General features: G+C 42.1%; 1 protein-coding gene across 2 annotated transcripts; it reads right to left on the bottom strand.

The window, feature by feature from the left end:
- Positions 1–4,772: 4,772 nt before the first annotated feature.
- MARVELD3 (MARVEL domain containing 3) lies at positions 4,773–20,969 on the bottom strand. 2 transcript variants are annotated; one of them, XM_051974678.1, is made up of 3 exons: positions 20,333–20,969; positions 15,490–15,617; positions 4,773–5,618 (listed from the first exon to the last, which is right to left on the bottom strand). In XM_051974678.1, exons 1-3 carry the CDS (start codon positions 20,869–20,871, stop codon positions 4,981–4,983), a joined length of 1,305 nt encoding a protein of 434 aa, XP_051830638.1. In that variant the 5' UTR covers positions 20,872–20,969; the 3' UTR covers positions 4,773–4,980. The 2 variants fall into 2 exon arrangements, with proteins under 2 accessions (XP_051830638.1, XP_051830639.1); XM_051974679.1 differs by lacking the exon at positions 4,773–5,618 and adding an exon at positions 7,392–9,970 and having other exon boundaries at positions 20,333–20,887.
- Positions 20,970–23,357: the final 2,388 nt, after the last annotated feature.

The following is a 23,357-nucleotide window of genomic DNA, read 5'->3' as shown; positions in this document are numbered from 1 at the left end:
TCCTGGTTCTCATTTCACTTTATATCATTTCATATGAGTCTTTACAGGTTTCTCTTAAAATTCCCTCCTTCACCACTTTTTATAGCACAGTAGTAGTCCATCATATCTATATAGATATTATCATTTTTTTCAAACATTTCCCAATCGATGTGCACATTTTGGAGCAGGGACACCTTTTAGGAGGATATTGAAGTACACCAGGCAAGAGGTGTGAAGGGCCTGAATTAAAGTGACAGCTCTTTGTGAGTGGGAGTTTTAGCCTGGGTAAAAATGGCGAGATTTGGGAACTCTCGATAAATAGATAGGAGTTCTCTTTGCTGGGTATACACCCAAGGGTGATCAGAGTCAAAACAAAGGGTCCCATATATTCCTAAATATTTGGAGTACTTGTGGTAGCAAAGAATTGGAAACAGTGAATACCTCTCAGTAGGGGAATGAAATCTAATAGAACATTATTGTGACAAGAAATCCTGGGTTAAAGTTAGCAGAGGCATTGGGGATAGAGTGATGAGTCTCAGAGTCAAGAAGACTTGGATTGAAGTCGTGCCTTAGACACATCTGGTTGTGGGACTTCACCCAAGTGCCTTGGGAACAAAACCCAGGGCTTTGGAAGAGAGTTTTCCTCACTGGGAGCTCCTTCAAGAGATGAAATCTTAAGTTCCATGTCTCTCTTCTCATCACATTTGCTAAAAAAAACAAAAACAAAAAAACAAAGTAGATGAGGGAAGTCAGAGGGTCAAGAAGGCATACATTGACCACAGCAGTGTAAGTGAAAACCCAAAAAGAAGCAGCCAAACTAATTAAATGACCAGGCTTGGCCTTGGGGAAGAAATATTTTTAAATTGTCCCCCCCTCCTTTTTTTTTTTTGCAGATAGCAGATTGTGGGTATGCAATATGGACTACATGGCTTTGTTTTATTCAGCTTTAATTGTTTCTGTTACCAAGGAAAGCTCACTGTGAGAAGGGGACACACACATCCATAATGTCTATGACACAAAAACTAAAAAAGTAAATAAAACTTTTGAAATATTGTCTTATGGAGAATTGGTCAAATACTATAGGGCTGAAAAAGGGTATCTTGATTCCCCCTCGGAAAAAAAAATTGGAAAATAAGGTCCAGTAAGTGACTTTGATTACTGGCAAAGTTCTTCAATGTATTATTACTAAGGATTATAATAGAGCTAGTTAGCTATATCAGGATATTGTAGACAAGATGGACACATGGGTTATAGTATACATCTACAGTATAATTAAAGAACTTCCAAAGCTAGGCATAGTCTCTAGAAGTCCAGTAAAGAGGGTGTGTCACTAGGGAGGATGTTAGGATAAAGCATGGTTGGAAATGTGGTATCTACTGGATATAATAGGCTTTTTTTATGCTCCTAATACACATCTTTTTTTGAGTAATATGATGCCATATGTGATGTGTATATGTATGTACACATACATATGTGTACATATATGAAGTTATGTAAAACATTTCTAGATAGCCATGTTCCCCCCAAAAAATACATAATAAAGGGAAAGAAATATGCTTCAGTCTGCATTCAAAGTTTCTTAGTAGATCTGAACTGGAGACCATTTGAGAACTTTGGATTTTCATGGATCATTATACTGATCAGAGTAGTTAAGTTTTGCACAGTTGATTTTCATTACAATATTGATGATACTGTGTACATTGTTCTAATTCTCACTTCACTTTATAACAGTTCATATAAGTCTCAGGTTTTATATTAGATGAAATTTCATAGGAATAAAAACACAAAGGCTTAATCTTGAGATCAAAGATTCAACTTTCAGTATAAATTAAGGGAAATGTGTATCTATACACAACAGTTCCTGAAAAAGATTTACCCATTTTTGGTGGTCTACAAATTCAATATGAGTCAACTATGTAATGATAGGCAAAGAAGTAAGTTCAGGCTGGCATTACGAGGCACAGTGTTATCAAATGGAATATTCAGTTTTGGGTATTTTAAGTACATTGACAAACATTAGTTATCCTGAAGAAGGGATTCAGGTTAGTGAAGACTCCCAAGATCATATTAACTGAGAGTCACTTGAAGAAAACTAAATTTAACAAAAAGAAAAAAAAAAAAAAAACCTTACCAGAGAGCCATCTCTAGATGGAAGTGGAACCTTCAGAAAGTAGCAACTTGATCTTCACTCCCCATTATGCCCCTTGTCTTCTAAGTTGTAGAGAGGATGATTTTTATGTAGGCACAAGTATCAATGACTTCTGAAGTACATTCCAACTTGAAATTATCTGCTGACCAAGTTGTTTTTTTTTTTTTTTTTTATTATAGCTTTTTATTTACAAGATATATGTATAGGTAATTTTTCAGCATTGACAATTGCAAGACCTTTTGTTCCAACTTTTCCCCTCCTCTCCCCACCCCTTCCCCGAGATAGGTTGACCAATACATCTTAAATATGTTGAAGTGTAAGTTAAATACAATATATGTATACATGTCCAAACAGTTATTTTGTTGTACAAAAAGAATCAGACTTTGAAATAGTGTACAATTAGCCTGTGAAGGAAATCAAAAATGCAGGGGGACAAAAATAGAGGGATTAGGAATTCTATGTAATGGTTCGTAGTCATCTCCCAGAGTTCTTTCGCTCGGTGTAGCTGGTTCAATTCATTACTGCTGTATCGGAGCTGATTTGGTTCATCTCATTGTTGAAAAGAGCCAGAATTGATCATCATCATAGTATTGTTGAAGTATATAACGACCTCCTGGTCGTGCTCATTTCACTCAGCATCAGTTCGTGTAAGTCTCTCCAGGCCTTTCTAAAATCATCCTGTTGATCATTTCTTACAGAACAATAATATTCCATAACATTCATATACCACAATTTACCCAGCCATTCCCCAATTGATGGGCATCCACTCAGTTTCCAGTTTCTGGCCACTACAAACAGGGCTGCCACAAACATTTTGGCACATACAGGTCCCTTTCCCTTCTTTAAAATCTCTTTGGGGTATAAGCCCAGTAGAAACACTGCTGGATCAAAGGGTATGCACAGTTTGATAACTTTTTGAGCTAGTTCCAAATTGCTCTCCAGAATGGCTGGCTGTAGTCACAATTCCACCAACAATGTATGTGTGCTGACCAAGTTTTGAATCCACTTCCAGACATCTTGAATTGGATCAAACATCTAAATTGGATTTAAACATCTTAAATTCAACATTCTCAACCTATCTTTCCACTAAACTTGTCCTTTTCAAACATCCCATCATTCTCCCAGCCCCTCCCCCCCATTCAAGCTGTTGGCGGCTCCCTTCAGTTTTATCTTTGCAGTATCTCTTAAACGTAACTCGTTTCTTGACGACACTGCCCCTCCATCTGATGTAGGTCCATCACCTTATGCCTGAAGAACTTGCGGTTGGACCAACCTATTTCAGGTCTCTCCACTCCATACCCTTCTTTATTTAGCTGCTACTAATTTTCCTAAAGCAAAGATCTGACCATCTTCAAATCTAACCTACTCCATACTTCTATCTTTCCAGTCCACCTAGTAACACTACTCTCCTTGTTGTCTATTAGAAAACTCTGGGCATTCTCTTTGTGTTCTCCATGTGTGGGATGTTCTTCCTCATTTACTTGTTACCTAAAATCCCACCTATCTTTCCCAATCCTTAATTCTAGTGCCTTCCTTATTGTGTGTAGTGTATAGCCATTTGTTTGTTTCTTTTCTCATTAGATTGTGAGCTCAAAGTTGGGAATTGTCTTACTTTTCTTTGACTCTCCAGTGCTTAACAAAGTATCTGGCCAATAGGCATTTAATAAGTGCTTATCGACCATGATTCTGTGAACAAAGATTTCAAGATTCAGTGTTATTTTATTGAAGAGAAATTACTGTGAAGTGACATCAACTGTATCAGTGGAGGAAAACAAACTTTTCATAAGGAAAGTTGAGTAAGGAATATAGAATGTTTCCAGAACTTTTACCTGTTTTGAAAATGTCTACTCTATTATACTTAAAAAAAAAAAAAGGTAGGAGCTTTTTATATATGTAATATATAATAGGCCTTTGTCCTTAAGAAAGAAAATGTAATTCGTGCTGAAGGAAGCATGCCAAAGGAGTGTGGAATTTGGAGTCAGGGAACATCGGTTGAAATCTTGGCTTCCACTAATTTAGAATCAATGTAACTTTGTCAATTTGTTTCTCTAGATCTTCTGTTCCATGAAATGGAAGGGTTGGGAATGTTCTTCATTCATGTCTGACTCTTCATGGTTTGACATTTCCTTTTCTAGCTCATTTTACAGATGAGGAAAATGAGGCAACCAGAAGTGACCTGCCCAGGGTCACACAGCTGGGAAATGTCTAAGGCCAGACTTGAAATCAGGAAGCTGTCTTCGAGATTTCTGGCCTAGTGCTCTGCACTATGGCATCTCTGGCCATATAGATAATCCCTAGGTCTCTTTGGGCTCCATTGATGCTAATTTCTGCAGTTCATTCTCTCATGTCAAACTGAAGATAGGGTAAGCCTTCATAACTGCTCCAACTAACTATTCAGTCCTACAGACTATGAGTCAGAGTGAAATTGTCCTTTGGGCAATGATTCAGAAAAGTGACAGATAAATTCTTTAGTATCTTAAGTAGTCAGATTAAGGAGTTGTAGTTGGACTTGGCTCTTGCTGAGATAGCTTGTCTATTAGTGTTTGGCCTGGTTGGTTAGCACTGGAGTGGAGGACTAGCATCCTAATGTGTTTAAGGGAGTAATTATAACTGGGACAGTTTGTGATCTTTCCCCAGCACTTACTCATCCATCAATCAGCCCATCAGTATTTATTGATACCCTTCACAAACAGCACTTTGGAAAGGAACATTTATACATAATCAAAAAAGTATATTTTTTAAAAATTGCAACTATGTGTGATTTTAAAATGGGAATATTTGAATTTTGAAATAAAAGAAACTTGCGGGGTGGAGGGGAGGGAAGGAGGGAAGGCTACAGGGAGAGGAATCTCTCACAGAGTTCCTGATGTCCAGTGGCCTGGTGGACCGTTGTACGTACTGCTTGGCTTTCTGGTGTCCTTGTAGTACTGCTGCTGCTGCCTGTAACTCCGGATGGCCAACACTGCACTAACCCCATACATGATCACCAAGAGACAAGCGAAGGTGGCCGCTGCCCCATCGGTGCCCGCCAGCTGGCAGTTCATCCAGGTGAGCCCTTTGCGAGCGTACATCCTCTCCCGCCTTTTGCAGGTATCGGTGGCGTTAATCCGCAGAGCCACATGAAGGTAGAAGCCTGTGGCTATGCAATAGCCCACAGCTGCCAGCAGGCTAAAGGCAGCTTCCACAACCAGCCACTTCCTGGGCAGCTTCTCCAGGCTCTTGGCTCCCTGCAGTAAAACTCCCATGGTGAGGACCCCAAGTCCTAAGGAGAAGGCTAAGCCACCATATACAAGCGGCGCTCGGAGGACAGTGTACTGCTGGTCCAGCTGTCGAACCTGCTCCAGCTCCGTGCCTTCAAAGGGGGAGTAATAGTTGTTCCCAAAGCCGCTGCTGGCAAAACTGGCACTGAAACCAGCCAGGACAAAGTAGGAAGCCACAATACACATGAGAACCATTCCATTCAGTATCACTTCCACTATTTGTGCCACACCTGGGAGGAGAAAAAATGCAATCCTTAGTAAACCAGTTAGTCACCAAGAAAAAGCTTCATTCGAGGGACTAGCAGGAGTATTAGGATTGGGGGAAGGGAAGCCTAGCTCATCTCCTTTTGGTACCCTTGGGTTGCTGGCGATCATGTTTCTCACAACTGCTGTTAAGTAACAAGAGCTGGTGTAATTAATGTAATTAAAAATGCTTCAGGACAGCTTTCAGAGGCTGCTTCTAAACAGGCCCCTTTGACTTTGGAAGAGGTCTGCAGGTAATTTTCAATAAACATTTCTAAAACACCTACTATGTGCCCAGTTCTAGTTGTTGAGAATACAAATGACGTGTTCTAATAGAGGAAAATGAACCATAATGATATTTAGATAGAACGTTAAAATCCTTAGTGAAATCTTGGGAAGTAGGTACTATGAGTATTCCCATTTTACAAATAAGGAAACTGAAGTTGACAGGTTAAATTCCTTGCCCAGGATTATACAGCCACCTAAGGAAGAATTCAAATTTTAGATTTTCCTGACTCCAAATCCAGTACTCAGATAAACTACTACATTTAGGTGTCTACAAAAATGGCTTACAAATAGTTTCAAAAATGGAGAACTATAGGACTCAAGACAGACTTGAGTAGGAAGTGGAAGGAATAGCATTCCAGCCATGGAAGGTAGGCTGGGCAGAGGAAATGGGTTAATCTACCTGGGCCATGACTTGGTCTTTGGTTCAAAGTACACCTGTCCTTCCCTTACTGTTTGTCTCCTGAAAGTTCATGGGAGTCAGGAGACCTTAAGCTAGAGCTTGAATTCCTAGGAGGAAAAAGAGCAACCCACAGACCCACCCACACTGAAAATTAGGACCGGTTCTTACAGCATATCTTTGCTGCTCATACAGTAGCTCCTTTCATTCCAAGGACTCTTATGATACTTCCGGGTCTCCTTGTCATTCCTCACAAGACACTAACACCTGCCTCTGTACATTTTGTCCGCTCTCTTCCCCAAGCTTGGAATGCTTTTCTTCCTTGTTTCTGCCTCCTGGTTTCCAAGACCTTCCTCGAGACCCAGTTCAGATTCTCCCTTCTGCAAGAGGCCCTTCTCAGTTCTCACTGAGATCGCCTCCCATTTACTCTTTGGGATATACCCATGTGTTGGTCCATTGTTTTCTCTCATTAGAATGTGAACTCTTTGAGAACAGGGATCCTATTTTTATTTTCTTTGCAATCTCAGTACTTAGCAAAGAACCTGGTATACAGAAGGGTCTTAATAAAGGCTTATTGATCAACTCTGCTACTCAGACTGTGTATATTATTACATCCTGTCTGGCATTCTGTCCACCATGATGCCATCTAGTGGCCCATTCTTTTTACATACCATGTTCCTTTAAAAAAATTTTTTTAATCCAGTTATATTTTTAACATATTTCTTGGCAGTATACCATTCAAGGAATTCTCATGAGTCTCTCTGAAAAGAGTTTGCCATCCTGATACCAATTTTTAGGTGTGTAAGAAACATAAATTTGACTCAGAGACTAAGTGACAAGCTTTATATCACACAGCTAGAAAATAGATGACAGCCCTGGCATTTAAACTTATGAGATCTGACACCAAATCAAGTACTCTTCTTGCTATAACCACTACCTTCATAATCACTAAGTGGAAAAAAAAAAAAGGTCACAAAAAGCTACACTTTTTACAGTGACACTTTTGAGGGAGTTTATATTTTACTTATCAATAGGACCTATGTAATATTTACAGATTGGTAATGCATATGTGTAGTCAGTGTACAAAAGATAGATTTATTTATTTTTGTGAATCATTCACATTTGGTAGCTGAACAAAAATAAAACCTGTTAATAATGCTGGGATTTAAATATTGATCTGTGGACTCCTTTCTGTAGTAATTCCAGAGGTGTGGCTTCAAAGCCAGAATCAAAAGTACATGACTATAAATTATTAGCCATGACAGAGAACTAAGGTACTATAAAATATGGTCACCTAAAACCCACTGCTATTTAAACATAGAACTTCCCTAACATTATTAATTGACATACAAATTCAATGTCCCCAATCACACGTGCTACCAACTTTGCAGCAAGAGCCATGCTTTCTTGTCTGGAGGAACGGAGTTCAAATCCCATCTCTCACCTATTAGCTGGATGACCTTGACAAGCAAATCAAGTAACCTTCCCAGATCTTGGTGCATTTGAATGAAAACCTAGATGACAACTGAAGTCCCTTAAAGCTCCAAATCTGCATGTTTGTTTTCTACATTCAGGCCATTGATTTCATTTAAATATCCAGCAGCAATCAACCCAACTTTCAAGTAGACCCCAAAATGGAATGATTCCCCAGCACCAGCCTCATGGGAGGCTGGGTTCCTATAACCACCCCTAGCCTTCCCAGTAGTCACCCAACCAACCCCCATCCCGCTTAACTTTCAAGGTCAGCTGAACCAACTCTGAAGACACCATTGGTTAAACCAAGGAGAATATACTGAGGGAAAAGAGCCGGACTTGCTTTAGTAGCTTTAGAGAGTGTAGGACCCAGAACAGAGCGATGGGAAGGATTCTGCATTTAATGGGGCGCTTTCCTTTTATATTTGTTGTTGTTCAGTTGTGTCTAACTCTAATCCCATCTGGGGTTTTCCTGGCAAAGATACTGGAGAGGTTTGTCCTTCCTTCTCCAGCTCACTTTATGATAAGGAAACAGACAAATGGGATGAAGTAACTTGCTCAGGCTCACACAACTGGCTAGATTTGAATTTAGGAAGATGAGTCAGGTCCTGACTCCAGGTCTGGTGTTCTAACCACTACAGTGCCCCTTAGTGGCCTAACCTTTCACTTACCACCTTCCTTTAAAAAATAAGTACATTAATCCAGTTATATTCTTAATAAATTTCTTGGCAACGTACAATTAAAGGAATTCTATGTAAAGTGAAGAGTTTACAACTCCGACACCAACTTATGTTTTATGCAAAAATGGATTTTTAATAATTGAATTTGCTTAGAGAAAATGTGCAAAGAATGTGACAAGGTACAGTAAGGTCACAGAATCACTTTAGATCAAAGGAGGCTTTGCTTTGGACTTTCCCTGCTGGGACACTATGTCAAGTTTGTACCTGAATTTCCATTATTACCTTAAGCTTTCTCACATAAAGCACATTCACATTAGATGGAATAATGAATGGCAATGTTGGCTCAGAAACACTAGCTGGAACTCCAAAATGAAAGGCTTCTAGGATTAATTTGTCAGCAATCCAATTTGTTTATTATAGTTCAAGGTGCCTCTCTCCCTATCTTACTCCCCACTTCCAGCTAATGTTATTCTTTTAATAAAAATCTAATAGAAGTCATCTGTCTTACTACTTAAGACTGCAAAGAGGTACTGGAAAGTTATGGCAGAGTAGAGGAGGAATAAGGAATTCCTGTTTCCTCAGCTTATGGGTTGTGTTTGGAAGACATTGGGTACAATTGTGCCAACAAATCTGGCTTCTACTCAACACAAAAAAAGCCAAGTTCAAAGAAGTTCCCCAACTATTCTATATTACTCTAGTTCAGACCTCTGCAGGTCTTGGTTTGCAATGATTCCTAAGGAAATTTTTCTAAGGAAAGAGAATTCAAAATTTGTTACATTCTCCACCGTGTAACAGTCTCACCATGGAAGGCTGTTTCTACCCATCCACAGATAGCTTGTTCCCAAATAAGACGAAGAGGTTTTTGAGATCTAGCAGCAGCTGATGAAAGACTATAATTCATATGTCACTGTCGGCTTCCCTTCAGGCTTTCGGATTCTTCTGTACGCCCTGAAGGCTAGAACAGCCCCCACAGCAAAGACAATGACTCCAATGGCAGCAAAAAGCCCAGCCCCTATGTCTCCGCCGTGGAAGCTACAAGTGAAACCACTGTAGCCTTTGCTCTGGTACAAGGTCTCCCTCTCTTTACACAGAGGAGAACTGTAGGCTGCCGAGAGGTGGTGGAAATAGAAATACAAAGCCGGGATGTAGCCGATAGAGATGAGCGTATCCAAAAGGGCTTCAATCACCAGCCACAGCGGGCAGTGCCATGGGACCCGAAGGACACCCAAGAGAATAAGGAGGCAGGAGAAGGCCATGAGACCCCCTCCAACAGCCATCGCTGCCGTCACTGTGGGCAGCGTGAGCTGGTAGAACTGGATGTCCAACCGCTGGGCCTTCTCCCCATCAGGACCATCAAAACCACTGAAGGCTCCTCCATATTGGTAGTAGTAAATACCCCCAAGGCTGGTGATCCCCGTGTAGCCCCCGATCGAGTTGTAAGACACAGAGCTACAGGCCAGAATCAGCAAATTCAGCAGGACCTTCATCAGTTGGCAGCAGGCTGCAAAGATCAAGAAGCGGAAGGATGGGTTATGTTCTGGATGAGGCTTCTCTTCCAACATGGAGGTCACCTCCCCCTCTGCATGCAGCTCACACCACCGCCTTTGTGTCCACCTCCCCCACGAAAGCCCCGGCAGACAAAGCTTCCTCAGGAGCAGCTGGTGATGAAGTCGCGAGGGATCGAGTCCATTTTTAAAAGAGGTCGATCTTAAAAGAAAAGTCTTTCCAAAGGACCAAAAACCATCGCTCTCAAAGAGAAAAAAACCACATGTCTATGTAGGAAAGCAAAAGGTGTTAACGGTTTTAGATGAGAAGGAAGATAGTCTATCCTATTTCTATGTGTTACTAACAGCTTAATCAGTTTGACAAAAAACTGTCCTAGTCTAGAAAAAAATCTCAATGTGAGTTTAAAAAACAATGCAGCTAAAAAAATGCTACTCATAAGAAAAATCCACATTTTTAGTTAACAGCATGCTGTATTTTTATTTGCTATATTGTTTTTATATAACTTTTTTTCTGCCTAATCACATTTGTATAATATACAAAGACAAACATGTATTTATGGTTGTGTGCATCATGTGTGTGAAGATAATGGAAGTTTGAATCTCTAGTCCTCCCAGTCAATCTTGTATAAAGGAGGATAGCCTAGGAGGATAGCCTAGGTCGATTATCAGAGTCAAATGTTCATTACTATGCAGGAGGGATCTCTATGTGCTATTTAACTAAGTGATATGTCGTTACATCCCTGTTCCATGCAGAAGGATGAGCTTCTCTAAGACCTCTTTAAATCCTTGCATAGCTACAATCACAGTTGGTTCTGATCCACCCAGACCAGAGTTGTTAGCATTCACAGGGATGTGAATTAGAAATTCCTTTCCTCACAATTCTGAGATGTAGGTGGTAATAATAACTTGCCATTACATAATGATTTAAGGGTACCCAAGAACTTTTACATAGATACTCATCTGATCTTCCCAACAACCCCAAGGCAAATGCTATTATCCCTATTATCTTGAGGGGAAAACTGTGACTTGTCCAGGGTCATTCAGCTAATAAGAATGAGAGGTAAGATTTGAACTCAGGTTTTCCTATTGCAAAGTCCAGCATGTTACCATTACAAATTTTATCCTGATTTTACCAGTAAAGCTGATTTCCAACAGTACCACAAATTTAGAACCAGTCTCCTGACTTGAATCAATAATGGCTCCAGCGCAGAATCAAAGATGAGTCACTCCCTCTAGAACAAGTTTCCAAGGCAAGGATTTCATTGGCAAGTGTGCACTTGTGTGTGTGTGTGTGTGTGTGTGTGTGTGTGTGTGTGTGTATGTGTGTGTATGTGTGTAGGGGGATAAAAGTGAAGGGAGTAAGTTCATAGCATCTGTGATGGGGGCAATAAGAAAACAGGGGGTCAAAATCTTTTGTTCTTACCACCAGTCAGGTGGTAAACTTGTCAGGTTAATGACAAGAAAATCATTACATATCACATAAGAAAGATTGGCAATCCTGAAGGAAGTGGGTGATTTTATATAGTCTCTTGCATTGACTGAATCACTCGACATTACTTAATATTCATAAATTAAATGACCCTTAATTTCAGTTGTGTCACCAGACTTTGCAATCTACAATTGAGCAGTTTTGAGCATCTGGATAAATGAAGGAGCTTAAATGAGGAGGAATGTAGGTTTGAGACCAGAATGTCATCTTTAGTGATGGACACCATGGACAGCGGGAAGCCCAGCTCCTGGTCTCACTCCTGTTACAAAAATAGGCATTTCCAGCTCCTGCAACTTTCTTAGGCAAGGATTAGTTCTTGTCAAAATTCCCCTCAAATTCCAACTTCAACAACCTCAAATCCTAAATTTCAATTAAATGTTATTCAGGCCTAGTCACTAGGGTGTCAGGACCTTTCTGCTGCTCAGTAATCCCTCTCTTGTTGATTCCTAATCCTCCTCAATGCATCTCTCCCAATTTCTCCTACTCACAGCAAAAATACTATCTACTTCTGAGATTAAGACCCTTCCTGGTGATGTCTCTCACTTTCCCTCCTTGTTTTCTCAAAGTTATTCTTGTTTCAAATACTTTTAATCAGTCCCACCTTTGAGGAAGACATATTCAGAAGCATCAGCTCAAAGCAACCAGATGATTGTGAAATTTTCAGTGCAAGCTTAGCAAAAGCTACATCTCAGGGTTTGATTTATTGTTTTGTTGATTGTGTAGACTTGAAAAAAATGATGAAAAAAAAAGATTGATGGGGCAGCTAGGTTGGTGCAGTGGATAAAGTACCAGCCCTAAAGTCAGGAGAACCTGAATTCAAATCAGATATTTAACACTTCCTAGCCATGTGACCCTGGGCAAGTTACTTAACCCCAATTGCCTCAGCATATTAAATTTTGAAGCGTGTTGTGCAAACATTTTCCTCTGGTGAAAAGCCAATTGTTAAACATCTATCACCACATTATTGGACATGTTCCTCCTCACCATCAAGACTAATTCTTACAGCTAAGCCCTCAATTCTATTTCCTTCCACTTTTCTGGGATATTCACTTTCCCTTTTCTCTTGTATCTTCAGTCCCTCTCTCATGGTTCTTTACTCTGTCTACCTGACCAAGACACTGTTTTTTGTTTATTGAATATACTTTTTTGAATAACTTATACTGCTCTTCCTGCCACAAATATCTCTTTAATCACCAAGTCTTTGCCTGTAAAATATCTGTTCACTTTATCTAGTACTTAGCACAGTGCCTGGCACAAAGTAAATGCTTGATAAATGCTTGCTGATTTGGTTTGATTCTTCAAGTTCAGTTGCTTAAGAGACATTGATGATGTTTATAACGTTTGGGGATTTGTAGGCAAAAATAAGGCTTGGGCTCAAATTGCTTGAATAATTGCTTCTCTTTCTATTAGCCCAAGATGTGAGTACTTCCTAAGGAATAGGTACTAGGACATACAGTGGGTAAAGACTTGGAGCTGGAAAGATCTGAGTTTGAATCCTTAGTAGCTATGTGATCTAAGGCAAAGCAATTAATTTTCAGCCTCAGTTACCATATCTGTAAAATATGGGGATTAGAGGCTTCCAGGGGATGGGAGATAATGTTACTTACAATCTGACAGGGGTGAGGGACTGATGTGCAAAATAGACACGATTGTGGACACAGCCAATATAAACAGTTGTTTTGCTTGACTATACATAGGTTAACAAAGGTTTTCTTCTCCCCCCCCCTCCCCCCAGTGGGCTCTGAAGTAAAAGAAAAAATAAGTGTCTGATAATTTCAGAACAATAAATATTAAAACTTTAAAAATTGAATTATATTCAATGGCCTCTGTGAATTCTTGAGATCTTCAATCTATGATACAATGATGTTAGGTGAAGTCTATAGTCTTGCCATATTTGCTGATGGGAGATCATTTAGTCAATAAAGAATTTAGTCAAAAAAGACCAGTTCTTGGCCTGGGATAAAGAACCAGATGGTACCCTTTGCTCAGGTATTATTCTAAGTCTGGGGACAGCCTGCTTTTCTTGGTGGTTTCCATCACTTTACGCTGAGCTCTGGGTAACCAAGGTTTTACAATCCTCATCTTGTTCGCTTCCTGCCCCAGCACCACAAAAACCTCATCTCGAAACTCAAACCAAAGAAAAGCCAGATACACACTGAGTCTAAAGTGCAATTTCGAGCCCTTCTCATTTCCCATGGCAGAATGAGTCAAGAGGAGGGAAAAACCCCTCACCTTTTTCACCTGTCACAGTCTCTTCCTGGTAGGGAGGAGACAGGTTAACAGTACTAGCCATCTCTAGCTTTTCCTCTGCCTGTCATTGTCTCTCTGAAACAAGGAGGAAGTGGCGGTAATTAGATGACTGTACAGAATCCCACTTACGAAAAGTTTTATAATCTTATAATTGCTACATCGCCTTGAAGATCCCAGGCTTTATTTCTGGGCACGAGCACTCCGATTATGCCTTTCTTTTCCCCCAAGCAGCAAATATTCACCTGCCGTCCCAGGGCTTGGCAAAATTAGTCCAGACAATGTCCCGTCTAAGTCATATGATCTCATAACTCACCTGCCAAACCAGATTTTCCACGTTGTAAGCAGGGTCAGAAACTCTCTACCAGAAACTGGCTCAGGGTTTCTGCACTCGCTGCAGTGGAAAGGCATTTCGATGACTAAGACGGTAATAAGACCAGTGAAATCACAGATCATCTCCCTATCCTATCAAATGATCAATGGCTCAATTTCCCCGATTTTTTCAAATGAGGCTCTGAGAACATTTCGGCCAGAATAAGGGCTGGCTGATACAGGAGATGGTCTTGGACTGGGTGGTTAGGAAGATCTCAATCTGAATCCTGCCTTAGAGACTTCTAGCTATCTCTTTCCTTGTTAGCTTGATCTGGACTTACACCAGAAGTGTCTATGTTCCAGCAGCCTCATTCTCTAACAACTGCTATTTGTATATGGTATTCCATGGTTTGCAAAGTGCTTCACTTGCATCTTGATCTGGATTTAGCAATAGTTTTCTGATCCACATATTCTAGCAGCCTAGTTCTCTAACAACTGCTATTTGTGCACGGCATTCCAAGGCTTGCAAAGTGCTTCACTTTTATCTTGATGTGAACTTACCAGAAGTCTCCTGATCCATATATTCTAGCAGTCTAGTTCTCTAACAACTGCTATTTGTGCATAGTGCTCCAAGGTTTGCAAAGTTCTTTACTTGTATTTTGATCTGGACTTGTCAGAAGTCTTCTGATCCCATATTGCAGCAGCCTTGTTCTCTAACAACCGTTATTTGTGCATGGTGCTCCAAGGTTTGCAAAGTGCCTTAGTTGTATGTTCATCTGGACTTAGCAGAAGTTTTCTGATCCATATTTTTTGGCAGCCTAGTTCTCTGTGTTCTCTAACACAGCACTCCAAGGTTGGCGAAGTGCTTTCCTTGTGTCTTAATTTACTCCTTAACAACTTTTGAAACCAATGCTGCAATTACTTATTTGTATATTATAGATGGGGAAACTGAGGCTCAAGAGAGGTTGATTTGCCCGGGTCACACAGCTAATCTAAGTGTCTGAAGTAGGATGGAAAGTCAGTTCTTCCTGACTCAAAATCTAAAGCTCTATTCACCATGACACACCACATTTTAAGAGATATGGGTGATAATGTCCAGCATTTCAATAAACACCACTGTTTTTAACTTCTAGGTAGCTAGACCATTGTTAGTTTTTGTAGGGTTGAAAAGTGAGGCAGTTGGGCTGAAGTGACTAGCTCAGAGTCACACAGTGTAAATAAATATATTTGATGTCTTAGGCCAGATTTGAACTCACGATGACTCCAGGGTTGGAACTCTTATCTACTAGCTGCCTCTTAAACCATTGTTTTTTGCAATGATTTTTCATGCATTCTTTCCTTAGATCATTTGTCTCACTAGGGCAAGGTAACCAAACTCTCAGGAATTAAAAGACCAGACCAGCTAAATCCCTACCAGAATCACCAATGGGGTGTGAGTGGCGGAGGTAATCTGGGGCCCCATCTCACCTCTCCCGGTGCACAGGTATCTGCATTTGTGGCATTCCAGGAGCCCTGCGGCCTCAGACTCGTAGTATTCCACCTCTTCCAATCCAGGCCTTGGGCTAAAGGGCTGAGATCTCCGGGAAGGATAGTCACTGCAACAACAACAACAACATAAAGTGGGAATTAGCAACACCAAAAAGGCCCTGGGTCAGGTATACAGCCAGCCTCCAATTACTGGCAAATAACAAAGAATGAAACAACCCTTAGACCCCATGGGCCGGCTAACTGATGACCTCCTCCCCTCCTCCCTGGCTGGGGCTGGCAGCCCAGGCCTCTGAATCCTCCCCAGATTTGCTGTTTGGACCCTACCCATGCTTTGGTAGACCTCAAAGCTCTGTTCTTTCTTCTCTCTTTACCAGGAGTTCTTGACCTTTTGTGTGTGTTATGGGTCCAATAAAGTTATAGGCCCTTCTCAGAATGTTTTAAAGTGCATAAAATATAGTATTGCCAATTATACTGTAGAGTTTGTCATTATTGAATCATTCAGTCAAGCCTGACTCTGTCTCCCATTTGGGGTTTTCATGACAAAGATACTGCACTAGTTTGCTATTCCCTTCTCCAGCTCCTGTTATAGATGGGGAAATTGAGGCAAACATGGTTAAGGTCAAATCTGAACTCAATTCAACCGAGCCACTTAAGCTACCAGCTTAGCACATAGTAGGCACTTAATAAATGCTTGCTGTCTCTTCCAACTTCCCCAACTCTTAGTATACTTCTTCCTAAAATTCCTTTGTGTTGATTTGGTATACTGTGTACATGTGTGTACATTTATCAGTGTTTTGCCTCTTTTTGTATCCCCAACATTTAGCACACTCCCTGGCACATAGCAGGCATTTAATAAATGCTAACTGACACAGACACCTGACCGTGTCTCCCCCCATTTAAATGTAAGCCTTTTGTCTTTGTACCAGCAGTGTTCAGCACTTTCCGCGTTATCTCTCCTGCTCCTCATTACAACCCAGTGAGGCAAATGTTATTGTCCCCATTTAGTAATTATCTGTTAATTAATGACTGCCTGGCACATACTGGCCAAACAGCAAGCATAGAGGAAATGGTTAAAAGTGTTTCAAGAATAGAATTCTTCCGGCCTAGGGTGCAGAAGTCTGGGCAGGGACTCCAGGAGGGGGAAGGAATTTAAATGAGAAAGGAGATCGGGCCCCAGATAAAAGTCTTCTCCCCCTCCAGGAATCCAGAAGAACAAAGACTTCTCCAAGAAGGATTATTTCAAGAATAGAAAATTACAACCGAAAAGGACCTCAGATTTCATCTAGATCAGGCCCTTCAATTTACAGATGAGGAAACTGAGGCAGCAGAGCTGGCTCCTGGGACAGATGAGAATGCTGTGTTCCATTTACTTGGCTGCTGATTTCTGGATCCTGGTTTGAGGAAAACAGATCTTGTGGGTCTGGGGTTTTATCTAACTCCTCTGTAACCAGACAGACACTTTCTAAATGTTAGCTGACCTCCCTCCTGATCGGCTGGTCTGTGGAATACCACTGACTTCAAGCAGCTGCTGCTACTCGCCACCCAGGAAAAAGGGACCTTCTCAAAATTAATTTTCAAGTTTCAATTCTATCGAATAAAGGTGAATATTTCCCTTCTTCACCTGCTTTTGACCCAGATGCTCCAATTAAACAGAGAACTGACCCTGAAGTTCTACTGATGTCAAAAGGATCTGAGTTCAAATCTGATCTCAGACACTTTAATAGGTGGTACCTGGGTGATTCTGAGCGAGTCACTTAACCCCAATAGCCTTGCCAAAAACAAAACCCAGCAAAACAAATAACTAATCACCAAATATGGGTAATATTGTTTAAGAAGAGGTGTTCTAGAGTAGTGTTGCTCCCAGGGAGGAGATAGCAATTCCTAAAGCTACTTGGTCTTAAACCTAAAACCACCTAGCCTGGGAATTGCCCCAGTTCCACAAATAATGCACGATTTAATAATAAATTTGTCAGTAACAACAAAGTTTCTGAGACAATCTAGGCCACAGAATTCAATAATGGGGTGGAACTCCACCACTAAGTCTTAGAATTCAAAATTCATCTCCATCTCTAAGATCACTTCTCAATTTGGCCCTAAAGGCCATAAAATCAGCAAGTCAGTGACAGGAAGCACCGAATCTTTTTATCTTTTTTCCCTTAAATTTATCTCCTTGCTCCAGATTCTTTGCTTAATTATTTTGGAAGTCTTTTGGAGCCAGCTTCAATTAGTGTAATAATTATAATAAGTTTTTCCCCTTTACTTGGAGATGGTTCCAAGCCTGCAAATTTTTTGAGACACCTAGCGGCAATGGTCTGGAACCTTAAATTTTTGGGGTCTCCTTTGAACCCCAACATTCTAACCAATTGCCAATAATTACCAAATAAGGATAATAATGTTTAAGAAGAGGTGTTCCAAGCAATTATTAATTAACAAATAGTTACCAAATAATGTTCAAGGGGAAAAAAAGTGAACTTTTGGCGCTCACGACACCATAAACATTGTAGTTTGAAGTCTTCCCACACTCTCGCCTTTTCCAAGCTAGCCCACTAACTCCAAGACACCTCTCACTTACATTCCTTGGGAATAACTCTTTGGAAAACACTAGCTGGATGTTTGGGGACATAGTAGAAACCCTAAAGCACCCCACCACAAATACACATAAAGCCACCTACTTTTAACTTTTCTCCCCGGTCCCAAAGGACTCAAGTCTCTCCAACAGTAGGAAATCACAAAGGAAGGTTGTTTATTTGACTCTACAATGCCCCAGATTACTGTATTTGCAATGCAAAATTGCTTAAGGTGGGAGTCAATGGGGAAAGCTGTGCCAAATAAAGTGGTAAGGGGTAGGGAGTGGGGGGAGAGATCATTTCTTTATCTGGGTAGCAGAGCAGCAAACTCCACTACAGATTAGAGTAAATTTGAAATAGTTCAGTAAATGTAAGTATAGCTAATCCAGAGGAAGACCTCACCAAGATCGGGTTTCCTAAATTTCCTTCAGATTCAACAAGGACTCCTACCTCTTCCTCCAAGAAATTGCCCTTATTCTCCTCTAGGTCTCTCTACTTCCACAAAAGCACTTCGAGCTCTCTTCCAACACCCAGATCCCCCACTCCCTACCTTCAGCACAACTCAAATTCTTTAAAGCCAAGCACTAGCTGATTCTTGTTGTGCGTGCTCAGTGTTAGATAAATATTTTTGTCATAGTTGAGTTGTCTTAGTTGGGTGTGACTCCATGTTTCCATTTTGCCAGCTATTTTACAGATGAAGAAACTGAGACAAACTAGATGAAGTGACTTGCCCAAGGTCACATAACTAGTAAAAGTTTGAGGCCAGATTTGAACTTAGTCACTTTAGGGCTGTAACTCTATCCACTGAACTAAGTATTTGTTTCATAATAACATACAACTTTCCTGGCTTCCTAATAAGCAACATTACTGGAAAGGGAGATGAATGGGGGGGCAGGTCTGAGGAAGGGATGGGCTACCAATAAAGGTTTACTATTAGATAGAAGGAAGAGGTTGTAAACCCAACTTGGATAGGAAGAAAGGGAAATGACAGGATTGTACTTTCCCCCCAGATTTTCAAAATCCTTTTACATTCTCCTAAGAGACTGATGGACTCAGAATTGTGGTAACTCAGAGACATAAAAATAGTCAGAAGGTGTTGTCATGGACAGGTATAACTTGAAAAGTGATTCTAAAAGGTCCTAAAATTCTACCATTACCTTTTTTTGAGTTTAAATTATTGCCATTTTTATGGAGACAAACACCTGAACTCATATTAAACATGGAATCGGGTGCAGTGGTGAGGATGATTTTGGAACAATTTTGGCACAGTTAAGGGTTTCTTTTCTATGAAAGATCTCACCTATGACCTATGACCTAGGTCTTAACACTTAACTCTTAACTCTGGAGATGAGAGTGAAGCTGATGACTTTGCACAGCAATTCATCTGAAAGTCAAGACATCACCTCCTGATGTCATTTCTCCTCTTCTAAAATGAAGGAAAAATAATACCAGGCCAGGGCAGAATCTAGGGTAAAGTTAGGCTACCAACAAAATAGGATATAACGCTGCAAGTAAGCGTTATAGTCGCTCAACAGGCAATTATTATTAAGTTGTGCCCTACTGTGCCAAGCACTGTGTATAGTGCTGGGGTTTAAAAAAAAAAAAAAAAGCAAAAACAGTTCCTGCTCATTTGGGAAATTCAGAAGAATAGCATATTTTCAAATCAATCCGACCAGTCATTTTTAAAGACCTACTGTGTGTATGTAGAATGCCAGGCTAGAGAAAGAGCAAAGAGCCGGTCAGGGTGCTAAGCCAACTGTCCTACTCAGTTGTCCCGCATGCCCTTAGCCAGCATTCACTCCCTCCTCAGGAGCCACCTCCTGTGGAAAGCTAACACTCTTCCTGATGAAGAAGCAAGAATCAATTACTTCACAGGGGTCCTCAAACTAAAGCCACGGGCCAGATGGCAGCTGAGGACGATTATCCCCCTCACACGGGGCTATGAAGTTTCTTTATTTAAAGGCCCACAAAACAAAAAGTTTTTGTTTTTACTATCGTCCAGCCCTTCAACAATCAGTGAACTGGTCCCCTATTTAAAAAGTTTGAGGACCCCTGTAAGAACAACCTGGGATGGGGCCAAATTGCTCCCAAGGTATCACCCCAATTCAGACCTAACTCTTCAATCTCCCACTTTAAGGACCACTTGGGAAACGGATGGGGGAGGGGGGAGGGAGAGGAGCTAAAGGGACTCCCCTCTTTCCCGTCCGCAGACCCGAGGGGGCTCCCTAAGTTGTTCCTACACAGTCCTTGCTCACCTCTCCGGCCGGCCGAACCCCGCATTTCTCTGGGCCCAAGGATCTCGCATTTCCCCCGGGGCAGACCAGGGGGGAGGGGCTCTATCTGCGGATGGCTCCCAAGGTACATCCTGGGTCCTGCTTTGGCGAGATTTTTCTCGACCCCTTTGTCCATTCGAACGGGGGTGCTCCCAGTCCTGCCTGTCCAGGCGGTAGTCTCGCTCGCTGCGCCGGTCCCCATCTCGGTCCCCCCGCCTGTCCCAGTCTCTGTTCTCCCGCCGGTCCCGATCTCTGTCCCCTCTTCTATCCGGATCTCGGTCGCCCCGCCTGTCCCGGTCTCTAGGTCTGTCCCCGTTTCGGTCCCGCCGTCTGTCTCTGTCCCGCTGTCCCTCCGGGCCGGGAACTCTGTCCCGCTGTCTCTCCGGGCCGCGATCTCTGTCCCGCTGTCTCTCTGGGCGGTGGTCGCGGTGGTCTCGGTCTCTGTGTCGCTCGGGGCGGTGGTCTCGATCCCTCGGTCGGTCCCGGGCGCGGGAATCCCGAGCCTCCGGCACATCTTCCATTTCCTAATTCCTAGTCCCCGCCCCGTGGGGGCTCCCGAAGGAAAACACGAACCAGGAGTGTCCTGCGCAGGTGCCCGAGCCGGGCTGGCCAGGGTGGGGCGGGCCACCTGGTCGGCCCGGGCTCCGGGAGCTCTCACCTGGGCGCACGCGCACACTTAAGTCCCCTGGCCCGGGTCAGGCTTGGGGCTCTCGGGAGCGCGAGAGCGGGGCAAGAGTAGTCCCACCCTCCCCATCCCACCAGGCTCGGCCGGGGGTGGGGTCGGCCGAGGCTGGACCTAGCCCGGGGGGTGAAAGGGGAATGGGGGCTCTGGACCCTGGAATCTTCGCTTCTGCTCCGCCAAGCGAAGCTCGGAGTCGTTTCCTCGGACTCTCCCCGGGTAAGAGGCCCAGACTATGGAAAGACCCCTCAATCAAAGGACTGAGGTTCATAGACAAACTAGTGAAGCCCCTGGCCTCAGTTTCCTCATTTGTAAAACGAAGAGCTTGGATTCGTTGATCTCTACAATCCTTAGTCCTAAATTCTGTGCCTTTAGCCAGAAGTCCTGTTCCCTAGAACTGGCTCCAGCACGGGTGGAGGATGCTGGGCACGGGGGCGCGGCTGGAGAAGGAATAGGGAGGACCCTTCCGGTTATAGTTTATGCAGCCAAACCTTGGGGCCCCTGGAGAGCCGAGTGCTCCTCCTTCCATTTCTGAGGAAAACCTGCCCTCCCACTTTCAAAGCCTCACCGGCAAGGACCGAGAGCCGAGAACATAAGGGGAATGTTCTTTATTCCTTACACGGAGACCACTGTAAGACGTCCCTAAACGCTAAACAACTCAGCCTGGAGGGCCCTTCGAAGCTGGCACTAAAGTGGTTTCTGGTGGATTCCACCTCCGAATCATTGTGTCTCTCTCACTTTCTCTCATTCTCTCTCACACGTCTTTCGTGCACCTCCCTATGGCACCTACTGGTAATGGTGACAGTCAAAATTCCCGGTCTCACAAATTATACCTTGTTGATTCGAAACTGTGCAGACCTCTCCCTTATCGATGAATAATTTCAGGGAGAGGGGAAGGCGAGCATCGGAGTCCGATGGAATACAAAGCCTTTGGTTCGTTCCTGAAGAAATCCGATTCTTTTTTTTTTTTTTTTCTTTTTCCTGAGGCAATTGGGGTTAAGTGACTTGCCTAGGGTCACACAGCCAGGAAGCGTTAAGTGTCTGAGAGCAGATTTGAACTCAGGTCCTCCTGACTTCAGGGCTGATGCTCTATCCTCTGTGCCACCCAGCTGCCCCCCATTCATTTTTTTAAAGAATCAGACCTAAGTTTTCGTCTTAAAGTGCCCAGTGAGAAATTTCTTCAAGAGCAGCTGCATGCAGCCTTTCCCCATCTTCTGCCATAAACTGGGCATATTGCTTGGTCTCTAGGTGGAAAATGCCTGCTCTTTTCAGCTAAAGTGTTATAAAAGCTCTTTAGCAAGGATTTTAGGATTTAGGATCGACCCTTAGAATTCTAGTTCTGACTGTCTCAGAGCTTCAACTCCAGGTCTGATATAAGGCAGACAGAAAATTCGCTTTTTCTTTTTCACAAATTCTTTCGTCTCTCTCTAAACTATTCCATGCCAGTGTTGCAATCCCTTTATTTCTTCGGGAACTCTGAGAAAAATGGAGGAACTTTTGTTGTGGGCTATAAATTGAGGATAAAAAGGTTTTTGTAGGAGAATAGATTAAAGGTGGTACTCAGAGTAATTTATCTAGTTTAGGTCCTGGCTTTCAGCCACCCGAGGTAATTGGTGCCAGGTCCCACCCCAGTGAAGTGCCCCCTTCTAAAAATAGGAAGGTCAGCTTTTTGTCTCTTACTCTGTTCAGATTCTCCATGTGTGGAACGGAACCTTTGATTCTTCCCTGGGTGGGGTCCAGGAGGAATGTGATTGTGGCGTGGTTACTGAACGTTAACCCATAACTGGGTTGTTGTACATTGGGATTTTCTTCCTGGGGATTCATTAAATTATCTTGAGGCTGGCTAGAAGTGCTTGAATATTAGATTAAAGTTAAATACAGTTATTTCTGGCAGATTTGAGCCATCAAATCGAGAGTATGGGAACAATATTAATATTGTTATTCTGGACACCAACTTTAAAATGGGTCTAATCATTCTTCCGGAATGATGACAATCCAATGAGATTAAAGCATGAAAAGTAAACATTTTTGCTGTATGTTCATTATTATTAACTATTCTAAAAGACTAGGTGGCTAGAGTAGTTACAGCATCCAACCTGAAGTCAGCTATAACCTATCTTTGTAAGTTCAAATCTGGCTTCAGAAGTTGTGTGACCCTGGACAAGTCACTGTACCCTGTTTACCTCAGTTTCCCCATCTGTAAAAATGAGTTAAAGAAGGAAATGGCAGATCACTCCGGTATGTTTGCCACAACAACTAGGATTGTCAGGTAACTGAGTGGATAGGACTGAAAATGAGGGAATGGACACATATGCACAATTTTTAATG

Source organism: Antechinus flavipes, chromosome 2 (assembly GCF_016432865.1).
Source record: "Antechinus flavipes isolate AdamAnt ecotype Samford, QLD, Australia chromosome 2, AdamAnt_v2, whole genome shotgun sequence".
NCBI lineage: Eukaryota > Metazoa > Chordata > Mammalia > Dasyuromorphia > Dasyuridae > Antechinus > Antechinus flavipes.
This window is presented reverse-complemented; position numbering and strand designations above follow the sequence as displayed.